General features: G+C 33.3%; 1 protein-coding gene and 3 non-coding genes across 5 annotated transcripts; all 4 read left to right on the forward strand.

Annotated features, from left to right (window-relative positions):
- The first annotated feature begins 1307 nt into the window (after window positions 1–1307).
- Window positions 1308–3608, forward strand: LOC109169589 (SPX domain-containing protein 1-like). Of its 2 annotated transcripts, none has more exons than XM_019318468.1 (4): window positions 1308–1785; window positions 2606–2732; window positions 2996–3393; window positions 3439–3608. In XM_019318468.1, exons 1-3 carry the CDS (start codon window positions 1471–1473, stop codon window positions 3382–3384), a joined length of 831 nt encoding a protein of 276 aa, XP_019174013.1. In that variant the 5' UTR covers window positions 1308–1470; the 3' UTR covers window positions 3385–3393; window positions 3439–3608. The 2 variants fall into 2 exon arrangements, with proteins under 2 accessions (XP_019174013.1, XP_019174011.1); XM_019318466.1 differs by having other exon boundaries at window positions 2996–3389; window positions 3424–3608.
- A 3148-nt stretch (window positions 3609–6756) lies between these two features.
- Window positions 6757–6829, forward strand: TRNAR-CCU. The gene has a single exon. It is a non-coding gene; the product is annotated as a tRNA-Arg (tRNA).
- Window positions 6830–6910: 81 nt separating this feature from the next.
- On the forward strand, window positions 6911–6983 carry TRNAR-CCU. The gene has a single exon. It is a non-coding gene; the product is annotated as a tRNA-Arg (tRNA).
- Window positions 6984–7064: 81 nt separating this feature from the next.
- On the forward strand, window positions 7065–7137 carry TRNAR-CCU. Its single transcript has one exon. It is a non-coding gene; the product is annotated as a tRNA-Arg (tRNA).
- The last annotated feature ends 6192 nt before the right edge of the window (window positions 7138–13329 follow it).

Raw genomic sequence — 13329 nt, forward strand, 5'->3', positions numbered from 1 at the left:
GCTCTGTGATGATGTCCTTCTTATTGTTCAAAAAATTAGTAATTTCTGTGTATGTAGAGAGAAAAGTGCATGCACCGAGGTGGCCGGAGGTACTACCACGGAGTTTGACGCTGCTAAATTGGAAGGAGGGAGAAAGTTTATAGAATTACAGTTTTACCCTCAATTTCGACGGTCAACAAACAGATAAATTAACGGAGGACTAAATTGAGTTAGTTTTTCATAGTTGAGGACTTAATTGGGTAAAAAGGATAGTCGAGGACCAAATTGGTAATTTCACAATAGTCAAGGGACCATTTTAGTTATTAACTATATATATATCAGGGTTGCAAAAATCCCGCCTAGGCACCGAGTAATCGCCGCCTAGGCGCTAGGCGCCCCTAAGCCGTGGCGATTTCCCCCCTAGGCTCCTGCCTAGGAGACCGGCCGCCTAGGCGCCCGCCTAGCGCCTAATTCGGCCGCCTAGCGCCTAACTCGGCCGATTACGCCGAGTTTACTCGTCAATTTCTGTCGAGTTAGCCGAGTTAACCTGGCCGACTTGACCTTGCTAATTTTTTTCATTTATATATATATAATTTTTTTTTTTGAAAACCATAGTTTTGATGTTATGACTTATGAATTATCATTAATTCATTTATTTGGATGTGTTATTTGAATAAATGTTGAAAACAACCTCATTAAAATTGTCAAACTGCAAGTCTACCACTGTTTTTTTGGCGCCCGACTAGCGCCGCCTAGATTCCGCCTAGGCGCCGCCTAGACCGCTTAGGCGCTACGCGCTGCCCGAGCGCCCGACTAGCGCCTAGCGCCTACTGCAACCATGATATATATATATATATATATATATATATATATATATATATATATATATATATATATATATATATATGAAAAATGACTAGATACAACATTGCCTACATTGCAATCTACTTCACTTGTAATCGCTCGTTACTTATAATATAATATTGTCTCAGACCGCTCAGTCGTCACACGGTAGATCGATCAACTGACCAACCGAGTGTCATCTTTTACTTATTCACAATATATTTATTCGTAGCGTAGTCATAACCCCGATACCATTTACCCTATCAAAAACCTTGGTTATAAAAAGAATGATACAAAAATACAGAACAAATAATCAAGCTGTAAACAAAAAGTTGTTGAGTGTTGACAAAATACTATGTAATTATGTATACAGCGCTATCCTCGTAGCGGTCAACCCAAGAGCATATTCCCAACTTCCGGATTCCTATATTCTGCCTGACTGCCTCCCATATAATGCCACTCCGAAATCCGAATATTCTCCATCCTTCGGTTCCTTCACCCACACTCTCTCTCTCTCTCTCTCCATATATATGCATATATTATTTGTATTTTAATTTTAATACTTATCTTAATTCTCCACTTTCATCCTTTGATTCCTTTCCATCGTATATACAAGCAGAAATTATTTTTTCAGGGGAAAAAAGATCGATGAAGTTTTCGAAGAGGTTGCGTAGTTTGAGCAGCCGTATAGAGGAGGTGCTTCCTGAATGGGAAGGCATGTTCTTGTCGTACAAGGATCTGAAGAAGCAGCTCAAGGTGGTTTATCCCAAAGAGGGTGAGACTAGCCGGCCCAATAAACGGCAGAGGCTGGATCAGGAAACGGAGGGTCAGGGTGTGGATTCCTCGGCCGGCGCGGAGGCGCCGCCGGATGTGACGGATTTCGAGACCCTTTTGGGGAAGGAGATCGAAAAGTTTAATGGGTTCTTCATGGATAAGGAGGAAGAGTATGTTATCAGATTGAAGGTATCCATCCTTTGTAATCTTCCCATGTTTCTCCAATTTCATTGCTTATTTCTTAATCTTTTTCTTTGCTTTCTATAAATTTTGCATCTTTTGTTGTCCTTGATTTTATTATGGAAAATTAAATAAATTGCTGTAATTGATTGCTTCTTTGTTGTAGCTGTGATATATTTATTTGGGTATTTGAATATGAATATAGGGACTATTATTTCATTGGTTTTTACATATTGGAGGCTTTGGGATTCTCTTTATCACTGCATAACATCTAACTGAAATCACTTCAAAAACCACATGAAGTCTAGGTTTAGAATATATTTTTTTTAAACCACGAGGTGTTTCGGGTCTATCTCTTTTCATCGTTTGCTCCGGGAGGCATGGGAGCTGGCCCAAGGAGAATTGTCACTTTTGAAAATTGAACCCGGGCTATCCCAAGGATCATACCGAGAAAGAAGTTCATTTGCCACTTGAGCTACCCCTTTGGATTATAGGTTTAGATTGTATTGATATTGATTAGAAAATAACTTGACATGTTTCTTTTTGTGATGCATATGTTATCTGAGGTAATAGTAGCTAGGAAACTAACAGCATTACCTTATGAGTCCATGATCAAAGCATTCCGAACCGGGATTTGTTAAGTGGTCTGTGGGAAATATGTGAGACAAGAACCACATTTAGTAGGAGTTGTGTTTAGGACTTTGGCAGCATATCATTGTCGGTCCGATGTCATGATTGATCTTCGTGTTGGAATGTTGGGTGGCATTACCTTTTAACTTGTTGCAAGGAGCCGGAGGAGTAATGTTTTTTGCAATCGGGTTGTGTGTAGGTGCTGAAAGAAAGAGTGGCAGATTCAAATGATTCGTGTGAAAAGCTGATGAAAGTAGGTAGAGAGATAGTAGATCTTCATGGAGAGATGGTTTTGTTGGAGAATTACAGTGCCCTTAACTATACAGGTACTTGCAGCTCCATATACCCTGCCTTTTATTATTATCTATCTTGGTTTGCATTAGTAAATACTTGGTAAACGGGCAGTGCCCTTTGTGCATAAGGAAGTATATAAAACTGTTTTCGATTCATGGTTAGCATTGAACATGTCAGTTTTCAACTCATCTACGGAGAACCATACTGTCTTGAATTTCAAAAAAGACCATATTTGCTGCTTAACATCTTAAACCAAACTGTTTGTGTTGATTGTCGCCAAATCTACTATATGCAGGGTTAGTTAAGATTTTGAAAAAATACGATAAGTGTAGTGGCGCTCTCCTTCGCTTACCTTTCATACAAAAGGTGCTCGAAGAGCCGTTCTTCAACACTGATGTACTCAAACAGCTAATGCGGGAGTGTGAGACACTGCTGCGAGATAACCTCAAGAAAGCCATAACCGAGAATAACGAGGAGAGGCCTCTCAAAGTCCCCGAGGAACTGGCTGAAATAGAAAACGTGGGGAATATGTACCTGAACCTTACGAACTCAGCGCTGCAGACGTTGGAGGAGATCAGAAGCGGAAGCTCAACTGTGAGCGCATTTTCTCTGCCACCTCTGCATAGGACTGACATGGACGAGGCTTGGAAGAAATCTCAGGTCGTCGAACAAGCAGCGAAATAGTCATCTCATCCCCCCGCTTGGCAACTCGGGTTATTACTTCTGCCCCCACACATGCTTTTCTGGATAGGATGTTCCAAACAACATTTAGGTTGCTTTTTTCCGTTTGATGTAATCTGTAATGCTGTGTGGTTTTTAAAGCTTCATGTGGTTTTGATACAAGTATAAAGAAGAATATTTGGTTGCTTGTGCTATCTTCCCTATCTAGATTGCTCAGGATTGAGGCACATTCTTCTGATTACTGTTTCTATGATTTTTTTTTTTTTTTAATCAAATAGAGAGGGGAGACCCCAGAAGGCTATAGCCTCATAAATATTCTACGATGTCCAGGTTGTTAGCGAACTGAACATTCATGTTCGTTTGTTAAGAATTCATTAGTGTTCGTTAATGTTTGCGAACATATTCACAAAAATGTTTGTTTCGTTAATGAACACGTTCACAAACATGATCGTTAATAAACACGGTTATGAACATGTTCGTTTACATTCATGAATACGTTCATCAACGCTTAATAGCCAAACACACGCATATGTTTATAATTATGATCACAATTCGTTCATATCCGTTTATGAATGAAAAATAATCTATGTTTACAAACAATAACCAAACAACAACACAATTATATATATATATTAGTTTTTTACGCGCATTGCGCGATTGAGATAATGACCAATGTGATTTTTAAATAAGTACTTTAAAGTATATATCAATGCAAGATTATATTGGAATTGTTCATGCAATAGATAATTGAATGTTGAATTTGCCTATTTAAATAGGTAATTCTAAGTTTAATTTACAAATGATAATATAGTCAAGATTGATTATAATTTTCAATAAAATAATTATATAGGTATGGTTGAAACCAAATACGGGATATAAGGGAGAGCAAATAAAAATTAGGGCGTAAAATATTAAATACATACTAATATTGAAGAGCTAACTGTTGATTGTCAAACAATGACATTGCGAGGCAGTTTTCACTTCAATTTGTTGTGTGATTTGAATACTTTTTTTATCAATAAATCCCCCAAGTAGTTAATATGATTGACTTAATTATATTTTCTTTTTTTATTTTTTATTTTTTAAAAACAATTATTATTATTATTATTATTATTATTATTATTATTATTATTATTATTATTATTATTATTGTTGTTGTTGTTGTTGTTGTTGTTGTTGTTGTTGTTGTTATTGTTATTATTATATCATTAGGTCATTTTACATGTTAACCTAAACATCTTATTTTTTCAAATACCTTTTTACCAACCGTTGATATAATTCACTGGTCAAATCCGCTAATATAATCCGCTAACTGCTAGTTTTCAAACAAAGACATTGCGAGATAGTTCTCACTTCAATTTGTTGTGTGATTTGAATACTCTCTTTGTCAACAAATCCCTCAAGTAGTTGATATGATTGGTTTTATTAATTATATTTTTTTTAATTTTTTCATCATGATATTAATAAAATACTTGGTAAATACATATATAGCATTATTTTGTATTATAACTTTGATATTTAATTAAAAAAAATAGTGCACAAAAAAGATAATAGACAATGTAGTGAATATATTCAATTGATGAATTTGAATGTAAAGAATTTTTACATTGGATAAAAATAAAGACAATATAACTAATAAAATTATTTCTCTTCATTAATTTATTGATTGGTTAAATATTATTTTTTGTTGTAGTTACTAAAATATTATTTAATTTAATAAGAATAAAATAGAGTACTAATTACCAGGACTATGTGGTCTAATGGTACCCGGGTTAGACTTTCGTTTGGAAGGTTGTGAGTTCAAGCCTCAGTGGAGGCGTTATTAGCTCTTTGTGTTTCAGTAGGTTGAGAAAGTATATGAACAGATACTACAATGTAATAGAGCTAGTAACATTCAAAAAAAAAAAAATAGAGTACTAATTATGCCAACTTTGATTGGGATGAGGTTCGAACTTAAGACCTTTCTTATTGAAATCAATGAGCAAGTTAACGGTGAACTAACCGAAATTCATTTGATTAAAATCTCTGACTTGCCATTTTTTCTACCCATTATAGGTCTAACTCTCTTGGGCTCTTATTAGTGTATATATATATATATATATATATATATATATATATATATATATATATATATATATATATATATATATAGAGGAGCGCTCACATGTGGCCATGTTGTTAGGTGTGGTCATATGGTCAATTATAGACCATTAGATTAGATAGATCTAATGATTCATATTAATCAAGATTTTTTCCAGTATTTTCGCGCACATTCTCCTACCCAGAGAACTGTAAGGGTAAACTTGTCATAAAACACCGGAATAGGGAAAATCACATTGTTGTGTGTTTTATTACACTATTGGTGCATGTTGTCAACACTGTTGGTGTATTCTGAAACCCGACCGCTATAACTGGCCATTGTAATTACCATAACACGGGAATACACCATTGGTGTGTTTCACTGTGGTGTGTTTTATTACACTATTGGTGTATGTTGTCAACACTGTTGGTGTATTCTGGAACCCGCCCGCTATAAATGGTCACTGTAATTACCATAACACCCCCACTTACTAAAACGCGCGAAAATTCTGAGAATTACCACTGCCTTTAGATTAAACTGATTCAACGACCCAGATACGACCACACGACCACACCTAATGACATGACCACATATGAGCGTTTTTCTATATATATATATATATATATATATATATATATATATATATATATATATATATATATATATATATATATATATATATATATAGGGTTGAGTTCAAATGAGGACAACAATATATAGAGGACTGTGAGGACAAATAATGGGCACACAACAAATTAATACCAGGCACACAACTTAATACATAATGGCACACAAGAATAAATGTAAACATTAGGTTTCGAACCCAGGCTCTATAAATAAACAAATCTAGCACGCGACATACAAACTGTGGCACACGACTACATTCGTCTATGCACACGACATACCGGCTAATGGCACACACTACATCTGTCCTCACAGTCCTCTATAATATACTTGTCCTCATTTGAATACACACACACACACACACACACACACATATATATATATATATATATATATATATATATAGCCCCTTGCCTCACGGCCCTCGCCCTTTTGCACCTTACCTCCTTGCTTGCTTACCTATAGCTTTCTTGTCTTGGTGTCTTCTTTTTTGGGTTTTTTGTCTTTTACTATAAAAGGATATTGACTAACTGTAATAGATACTCATGCAATTTATTGACTGATGGCGCCCAGACAGAGTTTGTATGCTTCTATGAAATATTTTGATAGGGATATTGCAACTTGAAGATATTTAAGAAGATATCTAATATGTTGCAGAAGGAAAACAACCGGCGCCTGTAGCTCAGTGGATAGAGCGTCTGTTTCCTAAGCAGAAAGTCGTAGGTTCGACCCCTACATGGCGCGTCAGACCTCACAAATTACCCATTTAAAATTTATGAACCTACAATACACCTAACATAAAAAATGAATGACATTTGACAATTGGCGCCTGTAGCTCAGTGGATAGAGCGTCTGTTTCCTAAGCAGAAAGTCGTAGGTTCGACCTCTACCTGGCGCGTCAGACCTCCCAAATTACCCATTTAAAATTTATGAACCTACAGTAAACCTAACATAAAAAATGAATGACATTTGACAATTGGCGCCTGTAGCTCAGTGGATAGAGCATCTATTTCCTAAGCAGAAAGTCGTAGGTTCGACCCCTACCTGGCGCAGAAAATGTGACCTATTCTTCAAATTCAAATTATGAAATAAGTTAAGGGTCCGTTTGGAAAGCCGGAAAATGAATCATTTTTCAGAAAACATTTTCCTTTCCAGTGTTTGGTTGCATTCTGGAAAACTGTTTTTGTGTGTTTGGTTCATTATCTGAAAAATGAGTAGAATTGTATAATTAAACATTTTAATTATTTTATTTAGAATATTACAACATGTATAATAATATATAATAATATAATAATAATTTTAAATATAATAAAAAAATAACTAATAATATATAAAAAAAATATTAGGGTGGTGGTGGTGGTGTAGTGGTAGTGGTGTTATTTGTTATATAATAATAATAATAATAATAATAATAATAATAATAATAATAATAATAATTGGTGGTGGTATGACGGTGGTGGCGGTGGTTGCGGTGGTATGGTGGTGGCGGCAGCGATGGTGGTTGCGGTGGTATGGTCGTGGTGGTGGTGGTGGTGGTGGTGTGGTGGTGGTGGTTGCAGTGGTATGGTGGTGGTGGCGACGGCTGTGGTATGGTGGTGGTGGTGGCGGCAACGGTGGTTGCGGTGGTGGTGGCGGCGGCGGCGGCGGTGGTGGTGGTGGCGGCGGCGGCGGTAGTGGTGGTAGTGGTGGTGGTGTGATGGTGGTGGTGGCGGTGGTTGCGGTGGTATGGTGGTGGTGGTGGCGGCGTCGGCGTTGGTAGTGGTGGTGGTGTGATGGTGTGGTGGCAGTGGTATGGTGGTGGCGGTGGTTGTAGTGTTATGGTGGTGGTGGTGGTGGCGGTGGTTGCGGTGGTGTGGTCATGGTGGTGGTTGTGGTGGTGGCGGCGGCGGCGGCGATGGTATGGTGGTGGTGGTGGCGGCAGTGGTGGTGGTGGTCGTGGTGATGGTGGTGGCGGTGATGGTGGTGGGGGCGGCGGCGGTTGTGGCAGTGGCGGTGGAATGGTGATGGCGGCGGCGGTTGTGGGATGGTGGTGGTGGCGGCGACGGTGGTTGCGATGGTATGGTGGTGATGGTGACGGCGGCGGTGGTGGTAGTGGTGGTGGTGGTGTGATGGTGGCAGTGGTATGGTGATGGTGGTGGCGGCGGCGATGGTTACGGTGGTGGCGGCGATGATGGTTACGGTGGTATGGTGGTGGTGGTGGTGGTGGCAGCAGTGGTGGTATGGTGTTGATGGTGGTAGTGAGGTGGTGGTGTGATGTTGGTGTAAAAGTTGGAAAATGACTTCCCCTCAAAAAAAGGGGAAGTCATTTTCCTCAAAAACAAGCCTATTTTCCAAAGTCAACGGAAAATGATTTCCGTTGACTTGATTTTCCAGGCACATCCAAACAATGGAAACTTGGAAAATGATTTCCAGAACTCATTTTCCAGGTTTCCAAACACACCCTAAAAGATGAATGACATTTAACATGATGGAAGTGTAACATTGTGTTTATAAATCTTCAACTTCGAGTTTATGAAACAACAATTTAGATAAATTATTAACCAACTTTATGATGAATGATGTTTAATATGATAGAGGTATAATGTTGTTTTCTTATCATTTTATGAACCTCCAAATATAAGTTTATGAACTTGCATTAGACAAATTATAAACCTAGTTGAGAACGAATGATAATTGACATGATAGATAATGTTGTGTGTATGAACCTAGTAAACAAATTATTGTGTGTGTAAACAAAATTCTCCTATTTCATTCTCTCATCCAAACTTTTGTAATAAAGCTTATTTAGTAAGTAGATATCAAATAGAAATTAATTAAAATATATTAATTGGTAATATTGCATAATTAGTAATATTATGTATGGTATTATATTTTATAATATAATTGGTAATATTATTGTTCAAACATAATAAAAACTCTATGTAATAATGTAATAATAAAATAAAATTACAATTTTAAATAAATAAATAAATAAATAAATAAATAAATAAATATATATATATATATATATATATATATATATATATATATATATATATATATATATATATATATATATATATATATATATATATATATATATATATCTACTATACTAATAAGAGCCCAAGAGAGTTAGGCCTATAATGGGTAGAAAAAATGGCGGTCATGTTTTTTAATCAAATGAATGGCTCAGATTGATCAGATTTTATTTTTTTCTTAAAATTTCCTAATTTATCGTTAATGAATATGATTTTCCGTTAACTTTTCCGTTAAATATTATCTTTTCCGTTAATTTATGTTAGTTCACCGTTAACTTACTCATTGATTTTGATAAGAAAGGTCTTACGTTGGAACCTCATCCCAATCAAAGTTGGCATAATTAGTACTCTATTTTACTCTTATTATTATCCTTAATGAATATGATTTTCCGTTAACTTTTCCGTTAAATATTATCTTTTCTGTTAATTTATGTTAGTTCACCGTTAACTTACTCATTGATTTCGATAAGAAAGGTCTTAGGTTCGAACCTCATCCCAATCAAAGTTGGCATAACTAGTACTCTATTTTACTCTTATTAAATTATAAATAAATAATAATTTAGTAGCTATAACAAAAAATAATACATATGCATTTCTTTAATTTAGAATTATGTGTCTACAATGTCTTTATTCAAAACAAATTATTATTATCAAGAAATTAAATAAGAGAAATAATTCCATTAGTTATATTGTATTTATTTTTCTCCAATATAAAAATTCTTTACATTCAAATTCATCAATTGATTATATTTGCTACATTGTCCCTACAATGCCTTTATTAAAAAAAATTATTCACATTATCAATAAATTAATTAAGAGAAATAATTTTATTAGTTATATTGTCTTTATATTTCTCCAATGTAAAAAATTCTATACATTCAAATTCATCAATTGATTATATTCACTACATTGTCTATTATCTTTTTTGTGCACTATTTTTTAATTAAATATCAAAGTTATAATACAAAATAATGCTATATATTTATTTACCAAGAATTTTATTAATACCATGAAAAAATTTAAAAAAATATAATTAATAAAGTCAATCATATTAACTACTTGAGTGATTTGTTGACAAAGAGAATATTCAAATCACACAACAATTTGAAATGAGAACTACCTCGCAATGTCCTTGTTTGACAATCAGCAGTTAGCGGTTAGTGTTAGCAGATTATATTAGCGAATTTGACCAGCGAATTATATCAACGGTTGGTAAACAAATATTTGAAAAAAATAGCTGTTTATATTAACATGTAAAATGACCTAAGGGTATAGATAATAATAATAACAACAACAACAACAACAATAACAATAATAATAATAATAATAATAATAATAATAATAATTTAAAAAAAAATAAAAAAATTAAGTCAATCATATTAACTACTTGGGGATTTATTGACAAAAGAGTATTCAAATCACACAACAAATTGAAGTGAGAAAATATCTCGCAATGTCCTTGTTTGACAATCAGCAGTTAGCTCTTCAATATTAGTATATATTTAATATTTTATGCCCAAATTTTTATTTGCTCTCCCTTATGTCCCGTATTTGGTTTCAAGTATACCTATGCAATTATTTTATTGACAATTATAATCAATCTTGACTATATTATCTTGTATTTGTAAACTTAGAATTACCTATTTAAATATGCAAATTCAACATTCTATTATTTATGCATGAAAAATTCTAATTTAATATTGCCTTGATACACTTTAAAGTACTTATTTAAAAAAAAAATATTGGGCATTATCCCAATCGCGCAATGCGCGTAAAAATCTAGTATATATATATAAAGTTCCAATGCGGGTGAATGCTTCCCGTGCGGTTGTGCGGGTGATTAATGTGTGTGAGTTTTGTATTTAATGTGTGTGAGTCCTGTGCTTAAGGTGCGTGAGATTTGTGCTTAATTTGCGTGAGTTTTGTACTTAAGGTGCGTGAGTCTTGAGCTTAAAGCGCGTGAATTGTGTGCTTAATGTGCGTGAGTGTGTACTTAATGTGAGTTGTTGTTGAAACTTTAAAGTGCGTGAGTTTTGTGTGTTTAAGGTGCGTGAGTTTTGTACTTAATGTGCGTGAGTGTGTATTTAATGTGAGTTGTTGTTAAAACTTAAGGTGCATGTGGTTTTGTGCTTAAGGTGCGTGAGTTTGTATTCTGAATGTATTTTGTGTGTGTGTTTAATGTGTGTATGTTGTGTAGTTAAAGTGCGCCAGTATAATGCTTAATGTGAGCCCACCCACACAACCGCCGTAGGCGGTTTGGCCATCAATTTCTTAAAAAAAATGCTTTATTAAATAGTTTCTAAGAAAAAAACTATGAGAACCTTATGTTTTATTAATGAATTTTTTAAATTTTGAATTAAAAAATTGTCCCGTACATTATTTAATAATCTCTCTTTATAATTGGTCAAATTATTTAATTATGGTAAATTAGCGAATAATTAATGATGGCAATAGAAATCCTAGAAGAATATAGAATTGAAGAATATTTAATTATTGTTATATTATTATTGTGACTCACGGAATACAATACAAGAATATTTAATTATGGTTATATTATTATTGTGCCTCACGGCCATTATATACTAACAGAACTTGAGAAGTAACTATCTATACTATATATAATAACAAAATCCTGGAATTTTAACTTCCCGCCCAATTCCTAAAAAATCTTTCTTCCCAATAAAATATATTGATTTCTACTTTCCATTCGTACAATAATTCTGGGTAAAAATTCTATTCTAAAATTTTAAAATAGTGTAATACAATTCCCTTTGTACATCTATATCTATACTATATATAATAACAAAATCTTGAAATTTTAACTTCCCGTCCAATTCCTAAAAAATCTCTCTTCCCAATAAAATATATTGATTTATACTTTCCTATTCGTACAATAATTATGGGTTAAAGTTATGATGTGTCAAAAGTTCGGCAAGGCATAACTTTTGACTCGGTTGTCCGTTTTGGACAAATGTTTTTTTGATATCGCGTATTTTTTCGAGATCTCTCCATCACCGCAAACAGCTGTAGGCGGTTTGGCCCACCAATTTCTAAAAAAAATGCTTTATTAAATAGTTTCTAAGAAAAAACTATGAGAACCTTATGTTTTATTAATGAATTTTTAAATTTTTTAATTAAAAAATTGTCCCGTGTATTATTTGATAATCTCTCTTTATAATTGGTCAAATTATTTAATTATGGTAAATTAGGGAATAATTAATGATGGTAATAAAAATCCTAGAAGAATATTAGAATTGAAGAATATTTAATTATTGTTATATTATTATTGTGACTCACGGAATACAATACAAGAATATTTAATTATGGTTATATTATTATTGTGTGCCTCACGGCCATTATATACTAACAAAACATGAAAAGAAACTAATAATAATAATAATAATAATAATAATAATAATAATAATAATAATAATAATAATAATAATAATAATAATAATAATAATAATAATATAAGTGGTAAAAATAATATTTAAAAGTAATTAAGTGTTAATAATAATAGTAAGAATATTAACGTAAGAATTATAACATAGAATAAATCGTAATAATTAATAACTATAGTCTAGGATTAAATTTGGAATTGTCAGGAAAGATACGCGTCCTCTGGTGATATTAACTCTTTATCGATTTAAATATTCTTAATATATTACAACAATTCCATTCCATGCATCGCACGGGTGAAAATACTAGTAGTAATAATAATAATATAATAATAATATAAGTGATAATAATAATATCTAAAAGTAATTAAGTGTTAATAATAATAGTAAGAATATTAACGTAAGAATTATAACATAGAATAAATCATAATAATTAATAACTATAGTCTCGGATTAAATTTAGAATAGTCAGGAAAGATAAGTGTCCTCTGGTGATATTAACTCTTTATCGATTTAAATATTCATAATATATTACAACAATTCCATTCCGTGCATCGCACGGGTGAAAATACTAGTAGTATTAGTAGTAATAATAATAATAATAATAATAATAATAACAACAACAACAACAACAACAACAACAACAACAACAACAACAACAACAACAACAACAACAACAACAACAATAATGTTGATGATGATGATAATAATTTTAAAAAAATAAACACTTATATATATGTGTGTGAATTAAATATTAAACAGCTATTAAAAATGTGACTGTGTTGAAATAATAGGGAATGAGTCAAAAAAAAAAAAAAAACTGTTG

Source organism: Ipomoea nil, unplaced genomic scaffold (assembly GCF_001879475.1).
Source record: "Ipomoea nil cultivar Tokyo-kokei standard unplaced genomic scaffold, Asagao_1.1 scaffold3314, whole genome shotgun sequence".
Classification (NCBI taxonomy): domain Eukaryota; kingdom Viridiplantae; phylum Streptophyta; class Magnoliopsida; order Solanales; family Convolvulaceae; genus Ipomoea; species Ipomoea nil.